We start from the raw sequence: 27,745 nt of genomic DNA, 5'->3' as shown, positions 1-27,745 counted from the left end.
TTGGCCAGAGTGCAGGACCTTTTGTTAGGGAAAAGGGAGAGACTGTGTGAGATGGAATGGAAAAGTGAATGAGAGAATCAGATTTGGGCAACCAGCTGGTAAGGCCCTGTAAGCAAAGCCCTGCAAAAAGGAGGAGTCTGTACCTCCGGAAAGCAAGCGGAGGTCCTCCCGGATTCTACTGAGTCTGAAAACTGAGGCAGGAAAAGGAAAAGGCCAGGGAAGGAGGTGCCCCTTTTTGGTCCGAAAACTGATGGTGGAGTTCCCTTGGGAGGGGGGGGGTCCATACTCTGTAAAGGGAAGTAGAGTCTTCCCAGACCCTTTTTGGCCTGAAAACTGAGATGGGAGGCAAGGATTTCACTAGGAAGCCCAAGATTCGCCAGGACCCAGCGGAACCAAATTGAATCCCTACATCAGGAATAGGGAAACATGGGCTGTTCTAGCTCAAGGGTCAGGGTAGACTCCCCATTGGAAGACTTGCTTGATGCCTGGGACAGGAGGCAGTTGCCTGTCCAGGCAGGTATGAAAAATGATAAAGGGAAATTTGTGAAGAATGGGCTTTGCTCAGGGCTTTTCTGGGAAACCAATTTGGCTAAATAAATGTGTTTCCCTTTTCTGTTCTCTTTTCCTTGTCTTTGTGTGTGTGTGTGTGTCAAAGTCTTTGTGTGTAAGGTAAATGTGACTGTTAATTGTCTCTAATCCAAAGAGAAATTTAAAATTCTGCTAGAAATTCTGTTTAAAATAAGCCACCATAAGGAAAATTCCCTCACTCTGTTTTTCTGGCCAGCAAACAGGGTGAAGAGAAATGTGTTTTTTTTCCTTCTCTCTCTGTATTCTTAAGAGCAGCCCAAAGTTATCAGGAAGAAATGTTTTAAGTCCATCTGCTGGAAACGTTTCACTCTTATTTACTGTATGTGTTGTAAATGGGTTTTATCTATCTATCCTTTCCCTGAAACATGAGCTCAAGTTTGCTTGTGTAGGGAAATAACCTTCTTCTTCTTAAGTTACTTTTCTTTTCTTATCACTAATCAGTGAAACTACTATGGAACTAATCCTGGAACACATAAGCATTTATTTTCAGTCTCTAATGTGGTATTTTTATCTCAATTGTGCATTGGTAATGCTGGGCAAAATGCTGTCATGATGTTTAAAAAAAATTGAAAACAGATATAAAAAGTAGACTCTACTGCCACTGGCAAATTGCACACCTTAAAATATTAGGCTTTTAAAATTATTTGGAACTTTCAGCATTCTCAAGCTGCCCAGCATTTTCAAGTTGCATGCCCTTAAGTCCTCTCTAACATGTTGCAAATGTTCAATTTCAGAAGTGAGACCTTTCATTTTTTGTTCTCTTACCAGAATCCAGCCTCTCTTTTGTCCTCATCTGTGGTGTTCCCATTTTGTCTGCTTATCTGTTTAACAACTGCAGTAATGTCTTTTCAAACTCTGCCTGCAAGCTACTCCCCCAATCTACTTCTCCATTTCTTATCTTCTGTTCTCCATGCCTTTGTCTGATCAGCAACAAAGAGATCTTGTTCTCATGTATTTCAGCCCTGCACAGATGACTCAGCAACCTTTTGGAAACAGAGCACCTTGACCCAGACGCTGCCTCTATTAATTTGAGCCATGGAATTGGGTTTGAATCAAGCCATCCAGTAGAAAGTCATTATGCAACCAGAGTGGAACAGATCTTCCCAGATCCTACCATCACCCAGATGGCTATAGAAAGCTGCAGAAAGAGGAAGGACTCCTGGAACCATTGGTCCCCACATGAAGCCTCAGAAGACAACTAGGAAGACTATGGGGGAGGGTGGAAACTCAGTATAAGGTTTTCTTTCTTGCCTCATTTGTTTTGTAATAAGCCATCTAAATGTATTTATGGAGGGATGGCATTTGGGAATGGTTGACACAGCAAGTAATGAACATCTTGGATTTCTCTTCTGGTGGGAAGGAAAATTTGTCTAGGATGCTTGTATTGCCTGTTTTATATGAGTAGCTGCATGCACACACGCGCGCACACACACACACACACACACAACTATTCAGAATCACACTAAGCCTATCCTCTTCACCTACCTCCATGTAAACCTTCTTAGATGGGTTCTTGCTTTGTGGCATTAAAGCTTTGCATGCACAACTTCCTGCAAATTCCAAGGGGCAGGGAACCAGCCCCCCTCAGGTAATTTGCAATTAATATGCTCACACTGAGGAGGTAGCAGGAAAGAGATCTGCAAAACCCAAGCCCGGAATATGTTGCACTGGTGGACTCAGATTGGGAGTCTTAGGGCTCACTGTGCAATTTAAGAAAATGTAATAGCCTGGCTTGCATACTGGCTAACCTCAATTGGACATCACAAACCTGGATGCACTGAACTAAGAGCTAAGGCAGGAAACAACTCTTGAAAATGGAGAACTAGTGGTTATGTACTGAGGCAAACATGGCTGTGAAGAATTTTCGGAGGCATGTGCAGACCTGACTGGAAACTCAAAGTGACATCCAACATTTGAAAATAATTGGCACAGAATATTGGACACTATACATTTATTTTCCATCTAACAGAACTTTTGCCCTGACTTTTAGAACTTTATGGGTTGGAAGCACCCCTTTTGGGAACCACGGCAGGGATCTTTTTCTGCTGCCTCTATTTGTGTCTCCCTCCCCCCTCTTTTTTTGCATTAACAGTTTAAACGCTTGTTTACCAAGTCTCCCTGACCGGATCTATTTTAATCTTGTGCCAGTAAAAGTGTGTCTTCCACACTCTTATGGCACAAAGGGGGGATACTGTGGGAGGAATCCAGAAAAAGAAATATTTGGGAAATATTAAAAAGGCAGAATATATTTCCCCAAAGGAATAATGGAGAAGATCTTAAAAAAAGACAGAAACCAGAAAAGGATGGAATCTGGTCAAGGATTCAAAAGTTGTAACTTGAACAGGAGAGAACTTGCAAAGGAAATATATGTACTTTATTTGAAAAATGTATATCATGACCCATCTTCAACATTGCAAGCAGCTTTGAAGAAACCAAAACAAACAGAAATAGGGCAAGCAATTCTAATTAAAATGTGATATATTGGGAATTATCCATTACTTTTTGAGTGTTAAATAATGGGAGATGATTACCTTTGAGGTTTGTGGGAACGGGGTTGCACGTTCGTTTATCGGTCCATGGATGTAATGTACACTCATGAAAATAAAACTAGATCTACCGTACCATCGTCTTCTCTGTTATGTCAAACCATTGACGAATTATCATTCCCGTAAAGAGCAGCACGTATGCAGCGGTTTCAATAGTTTCAGTGCAGCAGAAACAAAAATTTTGACACATGGAGATTTTAGCAAATCTTCCATTAGCACAGAAGATGCCCAATGTGACATCCACAACCCCTTTGCCACATTCTGGCTCAAAGAGGCCATCAAAAAAGAAAAAGAAAGAAAAGATCGACTGCCTACAACCCATAAAACTGCTTTACAGCGTCATGGTCCGAAGTTTGATGACAATGCCATATGTTCAGAAATGCAATTTATTTTGCTTTACAAAATGTACAAGTTAACTACCCACCCACCGTCACCACAGTGGAAAGAGCTACTTCCCCCCCCCCCCATGATGACGCAAATGTAGTATACAAAAATACAACAGTGAACCGTGACAGACTCACGGGCAAGTGTTATCGAAATGAACGTTCATCTTTCAAAAAGTGAAAACCTACGAAGCCAAGACTTTGCACGCACCTATTAACCGACATTCTACCCAAAGGCCCCAAATCACACAGATAACTTTTTTTTCTAAGATAACCCAAATACAGCAGCTGTCGATAACTTCGGTTCGTCCAACGAACAAAATCGGCGCACGCCCTAGCACAGGGGTAGGCAACCTCGGCTCTTTTATGACTCGTGGACTTCAACTCCCAGAATTCCTGAGCCAGCATAGCTGGCTCAGGAATTCTGGGAGTTGAAGTCCACGAGTCATAAAAGAGCCGAGGTTGCCTACCCCTGCGCCTAGCAGGTCCTCCGCGAGGCACGCCTCTTACCTGCGTCAAGCGGCGAAACGTTGGAAAGGCTCGGCGTCCGAGGTCGTCTTGACAACAATGACACCACCAGATTCCGGGCGTTGCCATTGGCCGGGAGGGTTCGAGACTCCCCGAGAAGGCGGAAGCGGAAGCCGCACGTGGAGCCGGCGAGTAGCCGCCGCCGCCGCCGCCGATTCTGGAAACTTCTGCCTATTGTCATCCTTGAAGTCTTTTTCCGCTGGAGGTGGCGAGTTTGGCGCGCGGGTGGTGCGCGCGAGCGTGGCATCTTCCCGCAGCGGATGAGAGGCTCTTTCCCCACCCACCCCCCCACCCCCGCGTCTCGGACTGACTGGGAGTAGAAGGCAGCGAGCGGGTTTCCTTCCAGGAGCGGGCCGGTACAAGCTGCCCAGTCATGGCCGTGGTGGGCTTTGATCTAGGCTCGCAGAGCTGCTACATCGCGGTGGCCAGAGCAGGCGGAATAGAGACCGTGGCCAACGAGTTCAGCGACCGATGCACCCCGTGCGTAACTGGCAGAGGAGGGTGGATGCGGAGGGTGGGCTACGGGGAGGGTGTGTGTGTGTGTGTGTGTCGAATTGCCAGAAGGGACGGTGGTGGTGGAGGCAGTCCGTCCTAAACAACGGGGCTTGTCAACTCAGGAAACGTGGGAAATATATACGCTAGGCGTATTCCTGGGGATTTGAGTTTAACGCTGCAAATTTTATCCCAGGTAGCGTGACTGGCATTCGAGGCTAGGCAGCGCTTAGTCGCCAAGAACTGGACCTGGCTAGACTAGCAGCACACTCCCTTTTGATAGCGGGGAGGGGGGAGGCTTATTTTGGTCTTATCATTTCTTAAATCAGGCTGCCTCCCCCCCCAACCCCTTTTAAGAGCCCTTATTCCCATCGCGTTGCTTTTCCTTCAAAGTTACACGTAGCGATGCTTTTGCGGATTTGTATCCCTTTGTAAAGCCCGCAGAGCGTTCTGTGGAGTAGTTGCGCCTGCGAGCATCCTTCCCTGTCTTTCGCCGCGAGCGTAGAGGCGGAAGGCCATTTATTTCCCTCTTTAAGAAAAGATCGCTGCTCGGAGTAATGGCTGCACGGTATTTCAAGCATACGGATTACTCCCCCCCCCCCCGGGGAGGGTTATTTTACACCTCATCCTGTAACCTTATTGCACCCGTTCTGTAGCTCGCGCACAGAACGGGTGCAATAAGGAAAAAAAAAAAACACCACCCCACCCTCCCAAAACACCACCCCACCCTCCCAAAATAGCAGTGAGTGGAGTTGGTGTATGACTGGTTGAACTGTCATGGTAGGATGACAGGGATATTTTGATTTTTGTTTTTTTTCTTCTTTTGAGTGTTAGTTAATGAGTGGGATGCCGCTGCGGTACCTTTTCACAATTTGCANCAGTCATGGCCGTGGTGGGCTTTGATCTAGGCTCGCAGAGCTGCTACATCGCGGTGGCCAGAGCAGGCGGAATAGAGACCGTGGCCAACGAGTTCAGCGACCGATGCACCCCGTGCGTAACTGGCAGAGGAGGGTGGATGCGGAGGGTGGGCTACGGGGAGGGTGTGTGTGTGTGTGTGTGTCGAATTGCCAGAAGGGATGGTGGTGGTGGAGGCAGTCCGTCCTAAACAACGGGGCTTGTCAACTCAGGAAACGTGGGAAATATATACGTTAGGCGTATTCCTGGGGATTTGAGTTTAACGCTGCAAATTTTATCCCAGGTAGCGTGACTGGCATTCGAGGCTAGGCAGCGCTTATTCGCCAAGAACTGGACCTGGCTAGACCAGCAGCCCTCCCTTTTGATAGTGGGGAGGGGGAGGCTTATTTTGGTCTTATCATTTCTTAAATCAGGCTGCCTCCCCCCCCCCCCAACCCCTTTTAAGAGCCCTTATTCCCATCGCGTTGCTTTTCCTTCAAAGTTACACGTAGCGATGCTTTTGCGGATTTGTATCCCTTTGTAAAGCCCGCAGAGCGTTCTGTGGAGTAGTTGCGCCTGCGAGCATCCTCCCCTGTCTTTCGCCGCGAGCGTAGAGGCGGAAGGCCATTTATTTCCCTCTTTTAAGAAAAGATCGCTGCTCGGAGTAATGGCTGCGCCGTATTTCAAGCATACGGATTACCACCACCCCCGGGGGGGGGTTATTTTACACCTCGTCCTGTAACCTTATTGCACCCGTTCTGTAGCTCGCGCACAGAACGGGTGCAATAAGGAAGAAAAAAAAAACACCACCCCACCCTCCCAAAACACCACCCCACCCTCCCAAAATAGCAGTGAGTGGAGTTGGTGTATGACTGGTTGAACTGTCATGGTAGGATGACAGGGATATTTTGATTTTTGTTTTTTTTCTTCTTTTGAGTGTTAGTTAATGAGTGGGATGCCGCTGCGGTACCTTTTCACAATTTGCAGCTTAGGCATATTCCCTGGATAATGAGCTTCTCCTTGTGATGCTCTGAAGGAGGTGGGAGTGGAGGGCGATAAGGAGGTTGAAGGAGGAGCCTGCTTGTTTCTGAGGAGGCATGGTAGGATCAAGCCAACTTCAACTAGAATCTGGAAGCTTCGGGAGTTTTCCATTCCTAGATTAAGGTAGGAGGTAAAAGACAAGGGGAAAAACCCTAAAAGGTTGGATTTTTCTTTGCCCAGGGTAAAAAAAAAAAATCAGACTTGACATATCCGTGATTTTGGGATGTCCACTTCTTTGCATTTTCAGAGATTGTTGAGATGTATTCCTTGACACCTGCAGGAATTAAAATTAAATTCATGATCATCTGTTAGGTATTTAACACTATAAAATCAAAAGTTGTGAATTTATTGGATTATATTTTGGGGTGGAAAAGATAATGTTTATAAATAAGATAAAAAGAGGTGTCAGTCTACCTTAGCTCCTTGGTTTTCCGAGGAGCTGAGGGTGATGAAGCGTAGGAAGAGATGCCTAGAGAGTAGTTGGAGGGCCACCCGCTCCGAATGACGGTCACAGTGTCCCAGGGTCATGTGAAGTGACCAAAACCTGCTGCAACCACCCAGCAGATGGGGGGAATAAAAACCAAACACCCTCCCATCCCACCCCCGCTGCCAATCCTCAACAGAAATGCTCACAACAATGAAAACCTCGGACAGGAGGAAGAGCACCACCAGGCGGGCAGGCAGGTGTCTTGCTCGGCTGTAGCTTAGGGGGCACTTTTTTCAGTGCCATTGTAACTTCGAACAGTCACTAAGCGAACTGTTGTAAGTCGAGGACTACCTGTACTTTATCACTTCCCCCCCTTTTGGGGGGATCAAGTTTTTGACACCTTGCTAGGCGACTGGTGGTACTCGGATGTTGCCATATCTAAAAGTGGTACAATGGGTGAAAAGGTTGAAAAGCCCTGATCTAGTGGACTGTTTGCATACATGGAACACAGCTGTCTTTTGATTTAAGCTTTTTTTCTTAAAATGTTTAAATAGTTGAGGGTTGCCCACAAATCATTCCTTGTTTCTCTTTAAATCATGATCAAATGTAGATAATTCTAGCCCTTAAAATAGTTTAAATTGTCAATATTGTCAGATTCATATTTGTTCCCAACTGCATTACTGTTAAGATTCTTGAGTAATTTTAACACATGAAATGTACCGTAAATCTTTGCATAAAATATCTATTTATAATGTTAGCAATTGTTCTTGTTAAGGTATCTGCACTGTTGTCTTATTTGTAAATTCTTCAGAATTTTCAAGGAAATACTAAGTATAAATGACTTGCTGTTTTTACACCTTTGTATGTCGTATGAACAAACTTTCCAATGATGCTTCTATATCACTTTTCAGTTCCGTAGTGTCATTTGGGTCCAAAAACAGGGCAATTGGAGTGTCTGCTAAAAATCAGGTAAGTTGCATTCTGAAAAGAGCAAGATAAATGGTATTTGTATTTTTGGTATACAAACTGGACAGTGGTGTAATTGATAAACACATCATAGTAATATTTTTGGAATAAAGCACAAAGTAAATACATGATTCCACTGTACTGTCTAAATCCAAGAACTAAATCAGAAATCCAATATTTCATACCATAAGAATAGCCATATTTAATGTTTCTTCCAAATATGTTATATTTCTAGTATCATGCCTTCATATGAAGGGCACTAGATTAGAAAGGCTATTTAGTCATGATCAAGAACCAAACCGTACCATATAAGCTTATATACATATATAAAGCTTAGTTCTTGGCATTTGATACTGGTAAAATCAAAATGAAAATTAGTGGTCCATTGGGTCCCCTTGACACTTCTCTCAATGTAAGGGAATAGCTGCCCAGTTCCTATGAGTTTGATCAGATCCAAATTTGCTTTAATGTGAAAAAAAGCATAATTAGGGCAAGAAATTAGAAATATCTCTTCTCTCTTTTTTTCCATAAGTTTACTATTATATTTTTAATTAGCAATGGAAAATGAAGTGTGAAATTTTTTAGCCACTGATACTACTGTCTCCTTTTACAGCTAATTACACATGCTGACAACACTGTATATAATTTCAAGAGGTTCCATGGTCGTGCATATAATGATCCTTTTATTCAGAAGGAAAAAGAGCTTTTGAGCTACTATGTAGTTCCAATGAAAAATGGGAGTGTTGGAATAAAGGTAAAAATGTTGGTATTATATTTAGAATTTCCTGAGTAAAAACTAAACCAGTTGTGAACAAGTTGTGGAGATGAAACAAAAGAAGCATTGACTTGCTTTATATTCCAAAGCAAGGTGTGGGAGAAGTGTTGGAAATTCAGTGTCTAAAAAGTAACAGCGAACTGTTTAAAATGCTACATAGCTTACTTCCCTCTTTTCTTATTTCTGCAGGTAACCTATATGGATGAAGAACATTTATTTAGTGTGGAACAGATAACAGCTATGCTGCTGACTAAACTGAAGGAGACAGCTGAAAGTAACCTCAAAAAACCTGTAACAGATTGTGTTATTTCAGTAAGTAAATTTTAAGTTCAGTTGAAGCTTTTTGTTTGTCTAATAGTTTCTTAAACAATGTAAATAACTTTGAATATCACTTGAATTTGAAGGTAGAGTAGAACTGTATGGCAGGGGTCTCCAACTCCCAGTCCATGGCCCAGTACCAGTCTGCAGCCTGTTGGGAATTAAGCCACTCAAGTGGTGGGCAAGCACTTGTAGCTTCATTTGCATATGTGCGGGAGCTAGGTTGCGCGCATGAAACCATCCCCTTCACCACCACCCTGCACTGCTGCTGCTGCTGCCAGTCCATGGAACCGGAAAGATTGGGGACTGCTGCTATGAGATGCTTGCTATTGTGCTATTGATGAAAGAAAGTAGATACAAAACATTAAAATCTGAATGAAACAGTGCCCACCTCCCATGATAGTGTAAGATACAAATCCTTTAGAATGAAAAGTAACAAAAAATTAGATAGTGAATACTTTTAAAGATGAACAGTCTCATTTTGTAACACCTGGTTGGTTTATGGCAGAGGTCCCCAACCTTTTGGGCACCAGGGACTGGTTGGACTCCCCAACCTTTTGGGCACCATGGAGAAAGGTTTTTCCACGGACCGGAGAGTGCATGGTTTCGTTTGCTGCCTGCATCCCACAGATGGGGCTTTGCTTGTTGGTGCAGACCGGTTCCTGGCACGCTGCGGCCTGATACTGGTCCACGGACTAGGGGTTGGGGACTCCTGGTTTATGGGGACTGGTTTTTTTCCCAGCTATTCAGCAAATGGTTTGCTATTGTATAGTAGCATTCTATATAGTAGTATCGCTATAAGAGAACCAGTTTGGTGTAGTGATTAATGCATTAGGTTAGAAACTAGCCCCTCCTTGGACATGAAACCAGTTGGGTAACTTTGGACCGGCCCTAGGAAGGAGGCAATGGCAAATTCTGAAAAATCTTGTCAAAAAATCTGCAGGGACTTGTTCAGGCAGTCTCCGAAAATTGAGGGAGGGAGCATTATATATAAAAATTGATGTTTTGCATGTAATTTATTTTAAAAACTTGTTTCAGTTAAAATTCTGTTATTTTTGGACATTTTGTTTTTCTTTCATGTAAATGTAATAAACCAGAAATGGTGCATTATAAGCCAATTTTGAAGGTATACTACAAACTCTTAAGATCTTATTTTCTCATAGTCAGATCTGGAAGAGAAAGAAAGCATTGTTACTAAACAAAAATGTTAACAATACCTCCAAAATTATTCTCCTTCTCATTGACTAAAAAAAAACCCCACTTGAATCCACTTTTTCTTCCAGAAATCCTCATTGAAATAGATTAAATCTTTTTCCAAAAATTTGCTTACAAAATAAAACATATCTTTTGTTTTGATTTCTATTTTAAGCATTTCTTAGTATGTTCCTAAAGGGAAATTATTTCACTCACTAGAAGTGAATGTACTTGTGGATGACTTCATAGCTAGTTAAATTGTGACATTTACTTCAGAGGAATTGAGTTTTAAAACAAAATACTTTCCTCATGGATATCTGATTTACATGGGCATACTTGCTTTCTTCAGGTGCCATCATTTTTTACTGATGCTGAAAGAAGATCGCTGCTTGATGCAGCTCAAGTTGTTGGGTTAAATTGTCTCAGACTAATGAATGATATGACAGCGGGTGAGTAATTTAAGATAATTTCACATTTATTTCTAGCATAATTTACATGTGAATAGAATAGAATAGAATAGAGCTGGAAGGGACCTTGGAGGTCTTCTAGTCCAGCCCCTTGCTCAAGCAGGAGAACCTATACCATCTCAGACAGGTGATTGTCTAGTTTCTTCTTAAAAATCTCCAGTGATGGAGCACCCACGATTTCTGGTGGCAAGCTGTTCCACTGGTTGATTGTCCTCACTGTCAGGAAGTTTCCCCTTAATGCCAGGTTGCTTCTCTCTTTGATCAGTTTCCAACCATTGATTCTCATCCTTCCCTCTGGTGTTCTGGTGGGAAGGACGAGAAACAATGGTTGGAAACTGATAGTTTTCTACAATTAAACAATGCTGAAACCAAGATAATGAAATAATAATCCATTACAATAATACAAATGCTGCACACTTGTCAACATTATTAGTTTTCATAAGGCCTTTATGATGGGCATTGATCTGATTTTGGTGGTAAGAGGGCACAAGAAAAAGACACACTCTTCAGCTCCAGCCCCCTTAATCTCTTGGTAATGTGGAACTCTTTAGAAATTTTATCAGGGAACATGTACTGTATGAGTTGTTTCCACATGAAGGTGGTCCAGAAGATACATAGGAGCCAAACTAAAGAGGTTTTTATAGATTAAAGCCAGCAAGTTGAATTCTACATTTAATGGATGGAAATAAAGCATCTCAATAGTTGAAGCCCTCAACTTATTCAATTTAAATTCCAATTCTATGCCAAATTAGCATACCCATTGCACTTTACTGGGACTGTCACTGAAGACCATTCTAAGAGCTGCAATTGGTACAAATGCAGCTATTTGCTGACTAGCAAAGATGAATTGCCACAGCTTTGTAATACTTGCATCTGGATTGGTTGTGTACATTTCCAAGTCAAGACATTCAAATTCTCCATTGTTCCTCCTATGCTAATGCAATTGATATTCTAGTTCTGGCTATAAATAACACAGCACTCCACAGCCTGATGTTCTTCAGATATGTTAGATTACAGCTGCATCATCCCTCACTTGCAAGTTAACATTTTATTATTTCTATTTTATTTTGTTTACAGTGGCCCTGAACTATGGGATTTATAAGCAGGACCTTCCAGTTGCAGAAGAGAAGCCACGAATAGTGGTGCTCATAGATATGGGTCATTCAGCATTTCAAGTATCAGCTTGTGCTTTTAACAAGGGAAAATTCAAGGTAAACAGAATTTAGGAAACAGGCAAGGTTGCCTTTATATAAAATCCAGTTTTATGGATTGTCCAAAGCAGGGTAATTGTGAACATGTTGGATTAGATCTGTAGAAATGTAGGTTGAAGTTACCATTCAGACACAGGGATCCTTGGGTAGCTTTTGGCCAGTCATTACTTCTCAGCCTCATCTTCCTCACACGTTTTTTTTAATTAGGATATAATGAGAGATTATTCCAATATATCCTGCCTTCAGCTCTCAAGAGAAAATATAATAAATAAATATCAAAATAAAAGCGAACAGAGTGCTATATATTCTTCAAGGTTATTTTTTGTACATAGAAGAGACAGTAAATAGACAGCAAACATATGTAAGTGAAGAAAAATATATCTGTAATGAAGTAATAATGACTTTAAAAGGTATAATTTGTCTAGGCATTCTAGAGTAAGAAAATGGAAGTGGGAAAAAATGGGACAAAATTATCCATGCTTGCAAAATATTACATTGGAATTAATATCTGTCAGGTTTCTTTATAGTCTCTGTTGTGGAAATACATAACTTGATTGGATCAGTGGAAACTTTAGATTCCTGGCAGTGCTGTTTGCCATGCCTTGGAAACACTAATAAATCCATAATTAAGCATTGGCATTGTTCTTAAAGAATTTTAGGTGATCGGTTCATCTCTTTGGCTTTACATCAGTATTGAAAATATTTCATACACGGATGATAACAGATTGAGTAATTCACATTCTTTTTCTTCAAATTACCGTAGGTTCTTGGCACAGCTTTTGATCCCTTTTTGGGAGGAAAAAACTTTGATGAAAAACTAGTGGATTACTTCTGTGCAGAAATAAAATCCAAGTACAAACTAGACCCCAAATCAAAAATACGAGCCCTCCTTCGTTTATATCAAGAATGTGAGAAACTGAAAAAGTTAATGAGCTCTAACAGCACAGATATTCCACTTAATATCGAATGTTTTATGAATGATACTGATATCTCTTCAAAGATGAATAGGTAAGAGATGTATGTGGCTAGAGTATTTTTTAATTGTTTTGCTGGTTCAGGCTGCGATCTAGCTATTCTATCTTTTTCCCCACAGTGAACAATCAGAAGACCACTAAATGCAATAGAACCCTCTTTCTTTTGCTCATAAATTTCTGTTCAGTTCATAGATATGGAGGCTGTCTCAAATTACAGTTGGGAAGATGTTGTAACTCTTGTCTTGCTATATCCATACAGGCCCCATTACTTATGACTTCCCTTTCTACTCTAGGAGCTCATCAAACTTATAAAAATCTAATATTGACGTAGATGAACATTGTTTTGAGAACACTATCCTGGTTATGGGCATCATATTTTTTGTCGTTGCTGCAATGAATTTTATTATTAGCTGCTTTTCAGATTTTCCTTTGATCCAGCTGTTCAGAAACTTACTAATTCCTTTGTTCACACGTGTTGTTGTCTATAGCATACATAAACATGCCAGGTAATCTACATTCAAAACACAAATGACAATGCTAGCATCTTCCTTAATCTTCCCAACATGTATTTTAGAATACTTAGTACTTTCTCGCTATTTTCATAAAGCTGTAGGTCGAAGTAAACAATCTTTCAAGGCTAACTAGGATATTTGGAATGTTGAGCATTTTTTGTGACATTTTGCCACAAGCAAATGGACATTGTTATTCAGTTTTCAAAAATGGTTTAGTCTCATTTTAGAACATAGTTCAGGTTCAAGTTGGAGTAGTTCTGGAGTAGTTAAGTAGCTGTTTTTGAAGTTGGAATCTCCCATTCTTGAGTCAGAAAATTTGGCACATTTTTCATGCCTTTTTACATGTTTTTATTTTAGATCCCAGTTTGAAGAATTATGTGGTGATCTTCTGCAAAGAATAGAGAGTCCCCTTCATTCCTTGATGGAGCAAATCCAATTCAAAGTAGAAGATGTGAATGCTGTTGAAATTGTGGGTGGAGCTACACGTATGCCAGCTGTTAAAGAAAAGATAGGGAAGTTTTTTGGCAAAGATGTCAGTACAACACTGAATGCAGATGAAGCTGTTGCAAGAGGCTGTGCTTTGCAGGTATTTTCAGGAAAGCAATTTTTAAATCAAAAGTAGGGCTGGGTGGAGAAATATGTTTAGTTCTCAATTGTACAAAATTTTCATTTCCCAAACTCAACCAATTCTTTTTGTGACTTTTTTTGCATGGAAATTTAGCAGAAAGCATATGACAAGAACAAGAAATAAGTTAACCTTGTTATTGCTTATTTGAAGTGTGTACTTAAATATCACTAGGTATTTATGGAAATTGTTCGAGTACTGAACAATTGCTTATTGTGGAAAAAGTGTTCATGGAAAAATTGTTTAAAGTCAGGCTGAAGCAATAAGAAAGCTTAATCAGTAGTGATTTATTTTCATGAAGTAGACAGTTTTTAAAAGAACAGTTTTTGGAAGGAACTATTTATAATTGGGCATAACTAAGAGTGGTGGTGCTTAAAAAATTCTTTGCTCTAATCACCCTCATAAATTCTGTGATCTTTCTCTCAAATTAAAAATAGGGACTTGATAAAGATATACCTAGAAAACAGTAGGGAAAAAAACAAAATAAAAAACAGAAACAAGAATCTTTTGACATATAAAACCCCATTAAGGCTATTAGTTCCTTAAGCTGGATTTCAGATCCAGTTTAACAGTTTGTGCATCCATATCATCTTATCCAATTTTAAACCTTTCTCTAAGATTTTGCCAAAAAAAACCCTTTCATAATTGCAGTTTTAGACTAATGGGATTATCTGGAAAATTTTGCTCTGTGGATGATAGTAAGCTTAAATAAAGAAAAATTAGGTAATAGTATTTCTTAAAGAAAATATAACATTACTCTGGTGAAACTATGTTGAAATTAAAAATATTCTCTTTTATAAATCTCCTTTGTGAGATTAGGTTTTATAATAAATAGTTAGAACCCTTTTTTTCAAATTAACATTATCAATTCTCGCTTTCTTTTATAAGCTATTTTAATCTGACCTGTTGGAAAAGTAATAACAAAATCCCTTATATTGCATTTTCATTTTCCAGTGTGCAATTCTGTCTCCAGCTTTTAAAGTTAGAGAAATCTCCATCACAGATGCAGTTACATTCCCAATATCATTGATGTGGAGTACAGAGACTGAAGATGGTGATGGGTGAGTCATAACATCAAATTTCATGATTCTCTGCAATAGCCCTGTAATATAAAAATTGAAATTATCACATTTGACTGAATTCTTACAGAAGAACCAACCAAAGAAATTAAGTTATAAATAATAGTGTGTGTATTTGTATACTATATATATAGTATATTATTGAGTAGTTTGTGATCCCAGTTCAATGATGGTGAAGACAAATTCAGAAATCTCTCGATTTCCCATCATAGTTTTTATAATAATTTCATTCATTCATTCAATTTATAGGGCCACCTATACCACCGAGACTTGTAATAATTCAATTAAATAGCAATTGCAATAGTCATTTGTGAACTGGAATAGTTGTTTTTCATGCTTTACTCACATACTTTTCAAAATGTATTCAAACTCATTTGTCACAATCATCTGTGACATTGATTTTAATATTCAGCCTTTTAGATCATATAAATTTGTCAGTTGTAATGTTGCAATTATACTAAATCTTCCATTTGACAATAAATTGGCAGGTGTGAATACATTGCCAGATTCAGATCTTAATTATCTTATTGCCTGAAGCTTCAGCTCATTTGCATTGGATTTTCCAGAATATATACAGTATTTCCAAAAGGGATTTCTCATTGCAAGGGCTCTTTCTGTTTGGTTCATGCTTGATAGTAGAACCTCCTAATACCAAATTGCTTTTGTTTTCAAAATTATTAATAATTGGAAAAAGAATTATACTGAAATATTATACTTATGCACAAGAATTGAAATGTTAGATTATTCTCTAACCATATCCAGTCAGAGCAGAGGCAGAGACTAATGCAGACTGTTGGCAGGAGTAAAAAAACTGATCTGAAGGCACCCCTCCCCCAGCCACCACAGCCACACCTTTAAAGCTCTGGCTACAATACAGCTCAATACCATCCCAGAACCTAAAGTGAGTCTTGATTGAGGATAATACATTATATGTGTTAGCTTCTGTATTTTTTATCTAGTATTCACGTTATTTGATCAAGATATAAGACTCATGAATAAATGGATAATTAAGCAGTTGGATCTGGCGGAACACTAATAATACAATGAGGCTGTTTTCACATAGCTACCTCCAACTCGTTTTCCTTCTTTATCTAACTGTAGGATTCATGAAGTTTTCAGCAGGCATCATGCGGCTCCTTTTTCCAAAGTCTTGACATTTTATAGAAAAGGACCATTTGAACTCCAGGCATTTTATTCTGATCTCAGTAATGTCCCCTATCCTGAAAAAAAGATAGGTAAGTGGTTGTGTATGTAAGTTTTTAATATTATTGGGTATAAGTGGGATGTTTGCAATATTTGGCAATTCAGAAACAGAACATTCTGTCCCCACTCTGGTCCAAGCCATGCCAGAGGTGATTTCTTTGTGAGAAAAAAAATACCCTGATCTAAAAGTAGTTTGACATGTTCAGATTGACTTACTTCCAGAATCTGCAAATCATCTGGAATGGCATGGGCCAGAGAATGAAGCAAAACATTCTGGAGTTTCCGGGAATTATCTGTTCCTCAATCAGGAAATTTTCATATCCTTAGTACAGGCATGTCAAACTCACGACATCACGGGACTTTTTCCCCATTGCTGGCAATGGAGTGGGCGCAGTTTCGGCGTGATGTATCCGGTCCGTGGACCGTCAGTTTGACATGCCTGCCTTAGTATAATTGTTGTTGTTGTTGTTAGTTGCGAAGTCGTGTTCGACCATAGCAACTGAATAAATTAACAGCAATAAAAAATAACCTTTGTAGGAAAGGGCTTTAACTACGTTAATAGACAATACATTATTTTTGAAGCTTATGTTTTTTAAACTTTTGGATGAGTAAAATATTTGTTGGAATTCAAGATGATTAAGGATATATATAAATATAATTGTACTATTTTAAAGAAGATGATTAATGTCATATATGTATGCAATTATATTACTTTAAAGAATTTAAAATTTGTATTTAAGGAAAATGTTTGTTGGAATTTAAGATGATTAATGATATAGATAATTATAACTATTATTTTAAAGGATTTAAATAAGAAAAATAAGACATTATACGATTAATGTTATATACGGTATGTATGCAATTATATTATTTTAAAGAATTTAAAATTTGCATTTATTGGGATTAAGATATTTGAATGATTATAAGAGAAATGGTAGAGTTTAATTTTTAGATGTTTGGATTTGGGGAAGATGGATAATTATGTTTTGTTTTTTATTATTTGAGTTAAAGTTTTTTTTTAACTGATTGCTTTATGAGGTGTTGAATCCTGTATTAGTTCTGGGAAGTCGGGGAGGGGGTTAAGGGGAAATTATAAATTGATGTCTTTAATAATTATAGGTATATAATGGAATTGTATTAATAAGAGGATATTCCCGGCTGGTTCCCCAAACTGCACTCGATGTGGTGGTTAGAAGGCGGAAGGGATGTAGAAGTGGAAGGAGGAGAGGTTGTGGGGCTAGGGGGAGGAAAGAGAGGGAAAGTGGATAAGGGTGGAGGCAAGGCAGGGACTGCCGGGGGTATTCAGAAATATTTTGAGTAAGATTCTTTATTAATAAGAAAATATTCCCGGCTGGTTCCCCAAACTGCACTCGATGTGGTGGTTAGAAGGCGGAAGGGATGTAGAGTGGTAGGAGGAAGGAGGAGAAGTTGTGGGGTTAGGAGGAGGAAGAGAAGTGGATGAGGATGGAGGCAAGGCGGGGACTGCCGGGGGTATCCGGAAATATTTTGAGTAAGACTTTTCTTTTGTTGTTGTTGGTGTTTGTAGATGCATCATTTGTATTTGTTCTTTAAATAAAAATAATAAAAATTTTATATAAAAAAAAAATAGACAATACATGTAGTCCTCGACTTACAACCACAATTGAACCCAAAATTTCTGTTGCTAAGTGAGACAATTCTTAAGTGAGTTTTGCCCTATTTTACGACCTTTATTGCCACAATTGTTAAGTGAATCACTGCAGTTGTTAACTGAGTGAAGACAGTTGTTAAGTGAATCTGGCTTCCCAATTGACTTTGCTTGTCAGAAGGTAGCAAAAGGTAATCACATGACCCTGGGACACTGTAACCATCATAAATATGAACCAATTACTAAGCATCCGAATTTTGATTATGTGATCATGGGAATGCTGCAACGGTCATAAAGGTGAAGACAGTCATAAGTCACTTTTTTCAATGCCATTGTAACTTTAAATGATCACTAAATGAATAGTAAGTCGAGGACTACTGTACCTGTATGAGTTTATTTTACTGTTTTGTTTATGTAGCTAAGTGAATTCTGAATAATGGAACAGCAGAGTTATAATTTTTATTTGTAACACAAGTATTTATAAAAGTTCCCCATAACTTGCAATAATATAAGGCAAGAAAAAGCAAATACACAGGTATAGTATGAGTGATTCCTGGCTTAATAGTAATTGTGAAAAGGATCTTGGAATCCTAGTGGACAATCACTTAAATATGAGCCAGCAGTGTGCTGCAGCTGCCAAAAAAGCCAACATAGTCCTAGGCTGCATTAACAGAGCAATAGAATCAAGATCACTTGCAGTGTTAAAACCACTTTACAATGCCTTGGTAAGGCCACACTTGGAATACTGCATCCAGTTTTGGTCGCCACAATGTAAAAAAGATGTTGAGACTCTAGAAAGAGTACAGAGAAAAGCAACAAAGATAATTAGGGGACCGGAGGCTAAAACAAAAAGAGCGGTTGCTGTAATTGGATATGTCTAGTTTAATGAAAAGAAGGACTAAGGGTGCCATAGCAGTGTTCCAATATCTAAAGGGCTGCCATAAAGAAGAGGGAGTCAAGCTATTCTCCAAAGTACCCGAAGGCAGGACAAGAAGCAGTGGATGGAAACTAATCAGACAACCAACCTAGAACTAAGGTGAAATTTCCTGACAGTTAGAATAATTAATCAGTGGAACAACTTGCCTCCAGAAGTTATGAATGCTCCAACACTGGAGGTTTTTAAGAAGAGATTGGACAACCAGTTGTCTGAAATGGTATACGGCTTCCTGCCTGAGCAGGGGGTTGGACTAAAAGACCTCCAAGGTCCCTTCCAACTCTTGTTATTCTGTTAAGTGAAAACCATTCTGTTGTATGCTGTTATTGTAATCATTGATGCTGCTTAAAGAGATTTGTTGCAGAAATGGAATATTTAAAATAAATAATAGTCAAATGCTGGCTGATAAACCTTTGAAGCTACAGGCCCTTTTTTTCATAGAATGATATGCCAGTATGTTTGGGAGAAAACTGGTTTGCTATAATCAACACAGTAACAGTATTATAAATTTCCACCTGTCTTGAACTCCATTCTTATTACTTAACATATTTATGTTTAATCTATTCATGATCAGGATAGAAATTCATTTGGAACATTCCCTTAGGAGTACAAAATATGTCCTGGTATTCTGCCACTTTGCATCATATAGCAATGAATAAGTAACAAGATTATATAACAGATCATGGGTAGTGTGGATTTTCTATCTCCTAAAAAACAAATTGCTTTAGGAAACTAATTTTTTTTAATGCTTTTGGAAATCTAATCTTTTCTTCCATATTTGGGATTGTTTTCTTGTATTCAGGCAAATACATTATCCAGAATATTGCAGCTCAGAATGATGGAGAAAAAACTAAAGTTAAAGTTAAAGTTCGCATCAACAGTCATGGCATTTTTAGTGTCTCTACTGCATCAATGGTGGAACAGATGAAAATGGAAGAAAATGAAAGTCCCAGTAACGAGGCTGAAATAGAACCTCAAAGTCAAAAACCTGAGAGCTGTAATGTAAGTTGGTCTCCTCATATAAAAAATTTAGAATCTTCTTCATTTAAACTAGCTGTGGTAGCATTTCAAAACATAATAATCAAAATACGTTAGGTTTTAAGGGTGGGTCAGTAGGAATATTTTTTGAACTCTTCCAAATTCTAGACCAGTGTTTCTCAACCTTGACAATTTTAAGGCATGTGGACTTCAACTCCCAGAATTCCACAGCCAGCAATGCTGGCTGTGGAATTCTGGGAGTTGAAGTCCACATGCCTTAAAATTGTCAAGGTTGAGAAACACTGTTCTAGACTATGCTACAGATGGATGAAAATACCAAGTGCAGAAAACTATTTCAAACTGAGTTTAACCTGAACGGGTTTTGTTCTAGTTTAGCCAAAGAAATGTTTGCCAACTATCAACAGGGAACAACTATTGGAGCAGTACAGTTATTATAGACTGTAATTTTTTATTTTCCTCGGTAAGGGATTTTGAAATTTTAATCCGCAATGTCTGAGAGCACAATATTATCTAGCAAACTCCCCATTGCTTATTGATAGACTATGGGTTCTGTATGTTATGAGTTCAAAGTGCATGATCCTGAATCCCTTCAGCTATGAGTCTGTGAACAGGTAATGGAGAAAAATGACATAGTAGCTGATTGATACTGAGTGTCAAATTTTTCTGTGCCTATCTTGGAATACTTCAAAAGCGCCTGAGTATGAAATAGCTTATTCATTAAAAGAAGGCATTTCCAGCTCAAATCTGGGAAGAGAGGTAATTCTGCAGCATCAAGAGGAGAGTTAGAGATTGTGATAGATTATATAATTTGCTCAATATTAGTGATTCATCTATCTGGGGACATTAAAGAGATGCTTAATGGTGCTTTGCTCTCGAGATGAATTTTCATCCATTTATAATGCTTATAAGTGCAGAAATCCTCTATCTTATATTTCAGATGTATCAAACGTTAAGTGTATTCCTTAATGGTTTTTTGTTATTACATTTTCACATCTTTTGTGCTGGGCTCCCATTTCAGAAAAATATCCAGCAAGAGAACACTGAGGCTGGATCTCAGTCCCAGGTACAAACAGATGGTCAGCAAACATCACAGTCTCCCCCTTCTCCTGAGGTTCCCGCTGAAGAAAATAAAATCCCCAGTGGTGAAAAAGTGAGTGTCTTTTAAATGTGTTCTGTTGGAGAAAAAAAAATAAATGTAACTGTACGTAGAGTTAATCTCATATAAATAATAATCTGTTGGTGCTCTGGTAAACCTGTATTGGCTAGATCTCATGGAGCTGTAATGTTGAAATTGCACCCAAGAGAAAACTACAGTACTGGAAGAAACTGGATTCTGTTATACAAGGTTTTTTTTCTGTTAGTCCCTGAAGTAATCGTGGTATTATATTGTTTACTCTAGGGAAATGAAAAGAAAAGTGATCAGCCTCCAGATGCCAAGAAACCCAAAATAAAAGTGAAAAATGTTGAATTGCCTATTGAAGCTAATTTGGTATGGCAGCTTGGGAAGGATCTGCTGAATATGTATATTGAAACAGAGGTGTGTTAAATGATCTTCAGCATCTATATTCTGTTTTTTTTCCCTTTTAGTTGCAACTTTGGTTCTAGAGCAGTGATGGCGAACCTTTTAGAGACCGAGTGACCAAACTGCAACCCAAAACCCACTTACGTATCATCGGGTGCCGGGTGGGCGTGGCCCATTGGGTGGGTATGGCCAATTGGATGGGTGTGGCTGCGGTGGTAACGGCAGACTGGGTGGGACTAAAAAGTTCAATCAATTCCAACTTGGCGAGATTTTTTTTCCTGTGAGAAGTTGAAATTGAATGATTGATTGAACCCTTTTTTTTTGCACACTGTGGCGGAGTCTTAAAGCGAAAAGATTTTATAAAACGCAGCTGAAATGGTATAGGGTTTCCTCCCTGAGCAGGAAATGTTGTTCCACTGGTTAATTGTTCTAACTGTCAAGAAGTTTCTCTTTAGTTCTAGGTCGCTTCTCTCCTTGATTAGTTTCCATCCGTTGCTTCTTGTCCTGCCTTCCGGGTCTTAATTTTGGGGAAACACGGTACTCTGCAATCTAGAAACCTGGTTGATTAGGTATTGTAGTCTAAGTGTAGTTTAATTTCTTGCCCCTTCATGAGTTGCAGGTGACTTAGTTGAATCAGTTCAATGAATAGGAGGGGGCATGGAGTGCAATGAATGTTCATTCAGCCTTTAGAGTTTACACTTAGTTGCCAAATTTTATCTCTCAGTGTACATAGTACAAAAAATATTTTATAAATACTCAAAGCCCACAATAGATGCAGTTGACACTTGATGCTGTAAACCTGGTCAATATTTGTGTGCATGTTTTTAGATACTCTCATTATTGTCATAAATTCCTTATGTGCGATAGAATGCTGCTTACTGCGTTATTATCCATCAAAGTTAGTGTTTAAAAAACATCACAGCTTTATAATACAGAATGCATTTTGCTAATCATTCACTGTAAACAAAGCCTTTGGAGAGATTTAATTGAAGAGGCAATTATACTGTACTGTTCAAAATCTTAAGTACTTAAGACTGCTCTGATTACTGTTTTTTGTAAACAGGGCAAGATGATCATGCAGGACAAATTGGAGAAGGAGAGAAATGATGCAAAGAATGCAGTTGAAGAATATGTTTATGATTTTAGAGACAAGCTGTCTGGACCCTATGAAAAATTTGTGTGTGAGCAGGTAGTTGTTTTATTTAAAATTATTTATTTAAAATATTTCAACCAGAATGCCATTTTAGGATATTTACTGTGCACAAATTAAATACTATAATCACTCATTGATAGCACAATCATTGCATGTGCTGGCTAGGGATTTTGTGGGTAGAGGTGCATCATACTATAATGTATCAGATTGAAGAAGGATGGTTCATTTAATCCTCATTTAAAGCCATTTAAATTGGCTTTAATTTTTATCATCACAGCTTTCAGTGGCAAATTCTTAAGTTTGCAATAGCATTTAAGATTCCATTGTTCAATTCTATTCAGCATATGTACCTCCCTTCTGCTTGTTTACTTATTTTCTTCCTAAAATGTATTAATTGTGATTAATATTTTACATATAATTAAGACCAATTTTGTATTATGAATATAACTAATCCAACTATTAGCTATTAGGCAGTGCTGTTAAAAAATAAACTTGTTATTAACTCTTGCTTAGGATCGCCAGAATTTTTCTATGCTGCTGTCAGAAATAGAAGATTGGCTATATGAAGAAGGAGAAGACCAAGCTAAACAAGTCTACATGGACAAATTGATTGAGTTAAAGGTATAGCTAACTTTCATTTTATATGTTGGGTTTTAAAAGTGCTATTAATTGCTGAAATGGCCTGTTACTATTCTGATCTCTTTTAGAAATTTGGGACTCCCATCGAAATTAGATATCAAGAAGCAGAGGAGCGGCCAAAGGTGCTAGAGGACCTGGGGTATAAGCTTCGCATATATGCTGGGATTACAGAGGAATATAAGAACAAAGTATGTAATTGTGGTTAAAATACACACTTGAACTGTGAAGTGCTCTGAGTTCTCTTTGTCAAATGGATTCTGATTGGTGTTGCATGATGTTACTTAACCATTGATAAATTATTTACAGTCTACGGTTATATAGACCCCACTGCTACCAAAAGAATAAGTTTTTTTAAAAATCCTGATTTTAGAAGATTATCCTGAGATACTATGATTATCATTCTGGTACAAGACAATGGGGCTTTTCATAAAATGTGGAAGAGGTGCACACAAAATAGAAAATTGAGCTTTAGGCTGAACTATTCTAATTAGTTCATCGTTCGGCTAAACTGAACCCTGGAACTTTTTGGTTGTTGTAGGTTTGTCCAAGACAAATTTCAGAAGGATGTTGTGAGTCAAGTAAGATTGTTGTTCATTTCCACTCTATTATGACCAGGAAATTATTTTCACTTGCCCGTTATTTGGCAATGGGTTGATCTGATATCTTCTTGTGAGTATGTGAGAATGTACTCTCACATCGCTCACCCATTTTCCCAGAAACCATAATGTGTTATTTCCCCTTAACGTCCCTTAGTTGTGTTCTCCCAATGGTATTTTTCTCACAGTCTTCTGCTAGGAAACATCCCCAGATCTGCCCATTTTGATCTGTGTGCAGATAACTTAAACCTGACTATTTCATGCATGAACTATTTATTTTGAATACACCTAAAAATCACTTATAAGTGCCAGCCAAGCACAGGATGCAATATTTTAAATAAGCTACTTTTTACATCAATTTACATAACACTTTTTGGTCATTGCAACCATCCGTCAAGCTTTACAACTGTTTTTATTTACATTTTCCAATATCTTTATAATTGTGTTAACACTTGTTTTCTCTTATAATGCAGTAATCTGCATAAAATTTATGTTAGCCAAGTTGAAATCTTGATGAACTAAAAGTTATATGGGAAAATTGATAGGATTTTTATTGGTGGAGAGGGAACAATCTTTCTCAGTGCAAGGAGCATGAGTAGGATATTTTAAAGCTCCTAATGACATTCTAGAAGGTGTAATTTTATGTGAACTTCATAAATCTGATTTGTAATCTAAAGCAGTGGTCCTCAACTTTCCGTCTTGGACCAGCGGCAGGGGGGGAGGGGATGGTTTTGTGTGAGCGGCAGGCGCATGCATGAGCGTGCACAACTCCATGAAACTTTGCACACAGAAATTGAGCTCCGTGTGCACGCATGCTTGCCCGCTGTTTGCACAGCCTGATTCTGAATAGGTTGTGGCCCGATAGTGCCCCAAGGGTTGGAGACCCCTGATCTAAAGTACAACAGCCTAATGACTCAGCTACAGTCCTAAAAAAGTTCTCCACAATTTAGCGATTGCAGTAAGCCAACATAATAAGCAATCTTATATCTTACATAAAAAGTCAGAAATTTGGACATATGGAAGTGTGGCCTTGCAATAAGTGGCTTTGCTGAGAGTGAGTGGAAGGAACTGGAAAAATGTACATGATTTACTTATATTTTGATTTTAAGTTAATTATTTATATTTTACAGTCACCCACGTCCTGGTCACCTCCCATTATTGTAAATCACTCTACATGGATCTGCCTTTGAAGAGCATCCAGATGCTTCACTTGGCTCAAAATGCAGCAGCCCTCATAGTTTTGTGCAAGTCCAAATTTTCATGTGTCATTGTGAAAGCTGCACTTGGTTGCCAATTTGCTTCTGGGTGCAATTCAAGGTACTGATTATCACCTTTAAAGCCCTAAACGGCTTGTGACCCAGTTATTTGATGAACCACCTCTCCCCAATACCTGGCCCACTAGAATAGAAGGCAGGACATATTGCAGGTCCCAATTATCAAGGAAGTATATCAGATGTGAGCTCAAAAAAAGGGCCTTCTCGTATGACTCCCGCCATTGGAACGTCATTCTTTCAGGGATAAGATTGGCGCCCACCTTATTTTTCCACAATGCCTTGAAGACATGGTTTTGTCAGTGGGTTTGGGAGCCTCACTCGGAGCTGATCAAGTGACTTGTCTGATTCTGTTACTGCTATGGGGTGTGATGGGGGGTAGTGCCTGGAGTTACTGTATATGAGTTGGGTAGCTATATAAATTTAATAAATAAATATTATAGGCAAACAAAATAGTCCTTAATTGGCGAACAAGAATACTAGTGCTGATACTTAAAGCTTGAGATAGCTGTGAAAAAATGCTTATAGCAATAACTAATACATTGCATTTCTGTTTCAGGATGAGAAATATATTCATATTGACGAAAGTGAAATGAATAAAGTAGAGAAGTGTATCAGTGACGCAACAGAATGGCTAAACAACATTATAAATATCCAAGCTAAACAAAGTCTTGATCAGGATCCTGTTATTCGTGTAAATGAAATCAAAGGAAAGCTGAGTGTAAGTTTTAATTACGATGCAGATTTAAATTCCTTGTAATGACATATGTTTCTTATGATTCATTTTTCTGGTCACATCTAATTTAAATCTGGTCTGAGTAAAAAAAAAGAAACAGCATAACAAATGTAGATCTGTATCATAACAAATGTAACAGTATTGCATAGAGTTAAATAGTTCCATTGTCTCTCATCATTTCTTATATAACTATTGCATGCCAAAATGAGAAAAAAAATTGAGCAAGATAAAAATCAGTAATGTCTGGTATTATTATTTATTTATTAAATTCCTACATTTATGTATTGTAATTTCTTCAGTTACTGAGAATTGTAGGGCTCCTGCATTTCTTAGTAAACATACTTGTACTGTAAATAATTTTGGCCTTACTTTCAGAGTCATCACATCTAATTCAAACCTAAATAAAAGCAAAACGTTTGCTTTTTGGACTCACAATGGGAGTTGCATTATGTCACTCTTGTAATGTTTCTCTCTTGTAGGAAATACACAGTTTATGTGAGCCTATCGTTAACCAGCCAAAGCCACAAGTAGATTCTCCTAAACAGGAAGAGCCACCAGGTACACCTTTCATTAACAAAACCGAAGAATTAGAAGAAGAAATAAAAAATATTGAGACCACACAACAAAATGGTGATTGCCACGTGAATGAAAGCCCAGTTAGCATGGACTTGGACTAGGCTGTTGCATTTCAATGAGCAATTTCATTGTGGGGAAATGTATTATGTGATATTAGGGAAGATATGTTTGGGGAGTTATTTATATTTTGGAATTCTGTTGTATTATGTGGGGAATGAATATATTGACAAGCTAGAAGTGGAAATCATGATAATTTTAAAAAGAAAATTGCCTTGGTAACTTTCAGATTCCTGTGGAATTGTGAACACTGACTAAAATCTTCTGTGCAGGAATTTAACCCTTTGTATCAATTAAGGCTAAAGAATCTTGAAATTGTTGCAAAAGGCACTGCTCCTTTGAAATGAGTGCACTTAGAGCTTTTGTAGATGCCAAGGTAGTTTTTCTTTTGTCTCCAATTTTGTTATGTTTCTTCCATTGGAAAGGCATTCAGTCAAAAACAAAATGAAAGCCAAGCTTTAAAAAGTTATTTCTATCATTGTCAGAAACATTTGCTAGAAGAGGAGAACAAGTATGTGAAGCAGCATGCACCATTGCTTACATTTCACTTTCGTGTGTGGAAAACCAGATGAAGGTAATACATGGGTTTTGTTGTTGGTTCCTGTGATGCCTTTAGTGAGCTTTAATAAAGTTCATTGAAATGGTTATGATTCTTAAAACGTTGGCTTTGTTTGTCTGTCCTATTCAGTTTCATACCTTTGTCTTGGAAGCCAACAGTTAGTAGGACATAATATTTTTACAAGTCTCACTTAAAATTGAGTATTTTTCCTTCAAACTCCAGCTCAAGCTTCGGTCTCAATTTCTTGACTCTCCAGCACTACAGCAAGATTGTCCTTATCATTTCACATTGAGAGTTTGCTTATAGTGAGAGGGAAAGTATACAAGCAGCCACCATTCCGTTCTCATGACCCAATTCCCAAATGCAAATCCTTAGATTCTCCTAAGGTTTTTGATAAGATGTATATGAATCCCTATGGATCACAGGTAGTCCCCATCCTGTTTTTTCCACTCTATGTACATGCTGTGCTGAAACAGGCATAGCCAGATCAAATTAATAGTATTGCCAGATTTGAGGGCAGTGTGAAAAGAAAACTCTGTTCTTACAAATTGACCAATACAAAGATATTCTTCAAAACTGAACTGTCATCTCATACAACTGTTTTGAATAAGTTTACTAATCTCCAAATTTCAACTGTAGTAAATGGTGGACAAAAAAAAATGTAAGCAGAGGTTGTAACTTCGTTTCAGCTAAAATGAAAGCTTAGAAAGAAACTGGATGTTTTTTGAAAGGAAAGAGCTACTTTATGGATCCTTTATGAAAACACAGCAGAAAGTGCAAGAATTGATAGTGTGAGCAGGTCATTAATAAAGAACTGGATTAAAAATTATGGTGATAGCGACAAGACCTTTGT

The 27,745-nt window shown here is 38.5% G+C and overlaps 1 protein-coding gene across 2 annotated transcripts in view; it reads left to right on the top strand.

The window, feature by feature from the left end:
• Positions 1-4,342: 4,342 nt before the first annotated feature.
• HSPH1 (heat shock protein family H (Hsp110) member 1) overlaps positions 4,343-27,745 on the top strand; it is a 29,257-nt gene continuing 5,854 nt past the window's right edge. Inside the window, exons 1-19 of one of the 2 annotated variants that reach the window (XM_015815228.1) lie at positions 4,343-4,525; positions 7,811-7,868; positions 8,479-8,619; positions 8,830-8,952; positions 10,502-10,601; positions 11,697-11,830; positions 12,594-12,838; positions 13,674-13,902; positions 14,896-15,002; positions 16,122-16,255; positions 19,587-19,786; positions 20,802-20,933; positions 21,183-21,320; positions 22,369-22,494; positions 22,972-23,079; positions 23,166-23,285; positions 25,524-25,685; positions 26,180-26,258; positions 26,819-26,907. In XM_015815228.1, the coding sequence (XP_015670714.1) occupies positions 4,419-4,525; positions 7,811-7,868; positions 8,479-8,619; positions 8,830-8,952; positions 10,502-10,601; positions 11,697-11,830; positions 12,594-12,838; positions 13,674-13,902; positions 14,896-15,002; positions 16,122-16,255; positions 19,587-19,786; positions 20,802-20,933; positions 21,183-21,320; positions 22,369-22,494; positions 22,972-23,079; positions 23,166-23,285; positions 25,524-25,685; positions 26,180-26,258; positions 26,819-26,907 (2,532 nt within the window). In that variant the 5' untranslated portion in view covers positions 4,343-4,418. Of the gene's footprint in view, positions 4,526-5,420; positions 5,528-7,810; positions 7,869-8,478; positions 8,620-8,829; positions 8,953-10,501; positions 10,602-11,696; positions 11,831-12,593; positions 12,839-13,673; positions 13,903-14,895; positions 15,003-16,121; positions 16,256-19,586; positions 19,787-20,801; positions 20,934-21,182; positions 21,321-22,368; positions 22,495-22,971; positions 23,080-23,165; positions 23,286-25,523; positions 25,686-26,179; positions 26,957-27,745 lie in introns of those variants that run through there. The other variant, XM_015815229.1, reaches the window with a different exon arrangement.

The sequence above is a fragment of the Protobothrops mucrosquamatus genome, unplaced genomic scaffold (genome assembly GCF_001527695.2).
Source record: "Protobothrops mucrosquamatus isolate PMUCROS unplaced genomic scaffold, P.Mucros_1.0 scaffold327, whole genome shotgun sequence".
Classification (NCBI taxonomy): Eukaryota; Metazoa; Chordata; class Lepidosauria; order Squamata; family Viperidae; genus Protobothrops; species Protobothrops mucrosquamatus.
The sequence above is the reverse complement of the archived record's forward strand: the minus strand, read 5'-3'. Positions and strand labels throughout refer to the sequence as shown.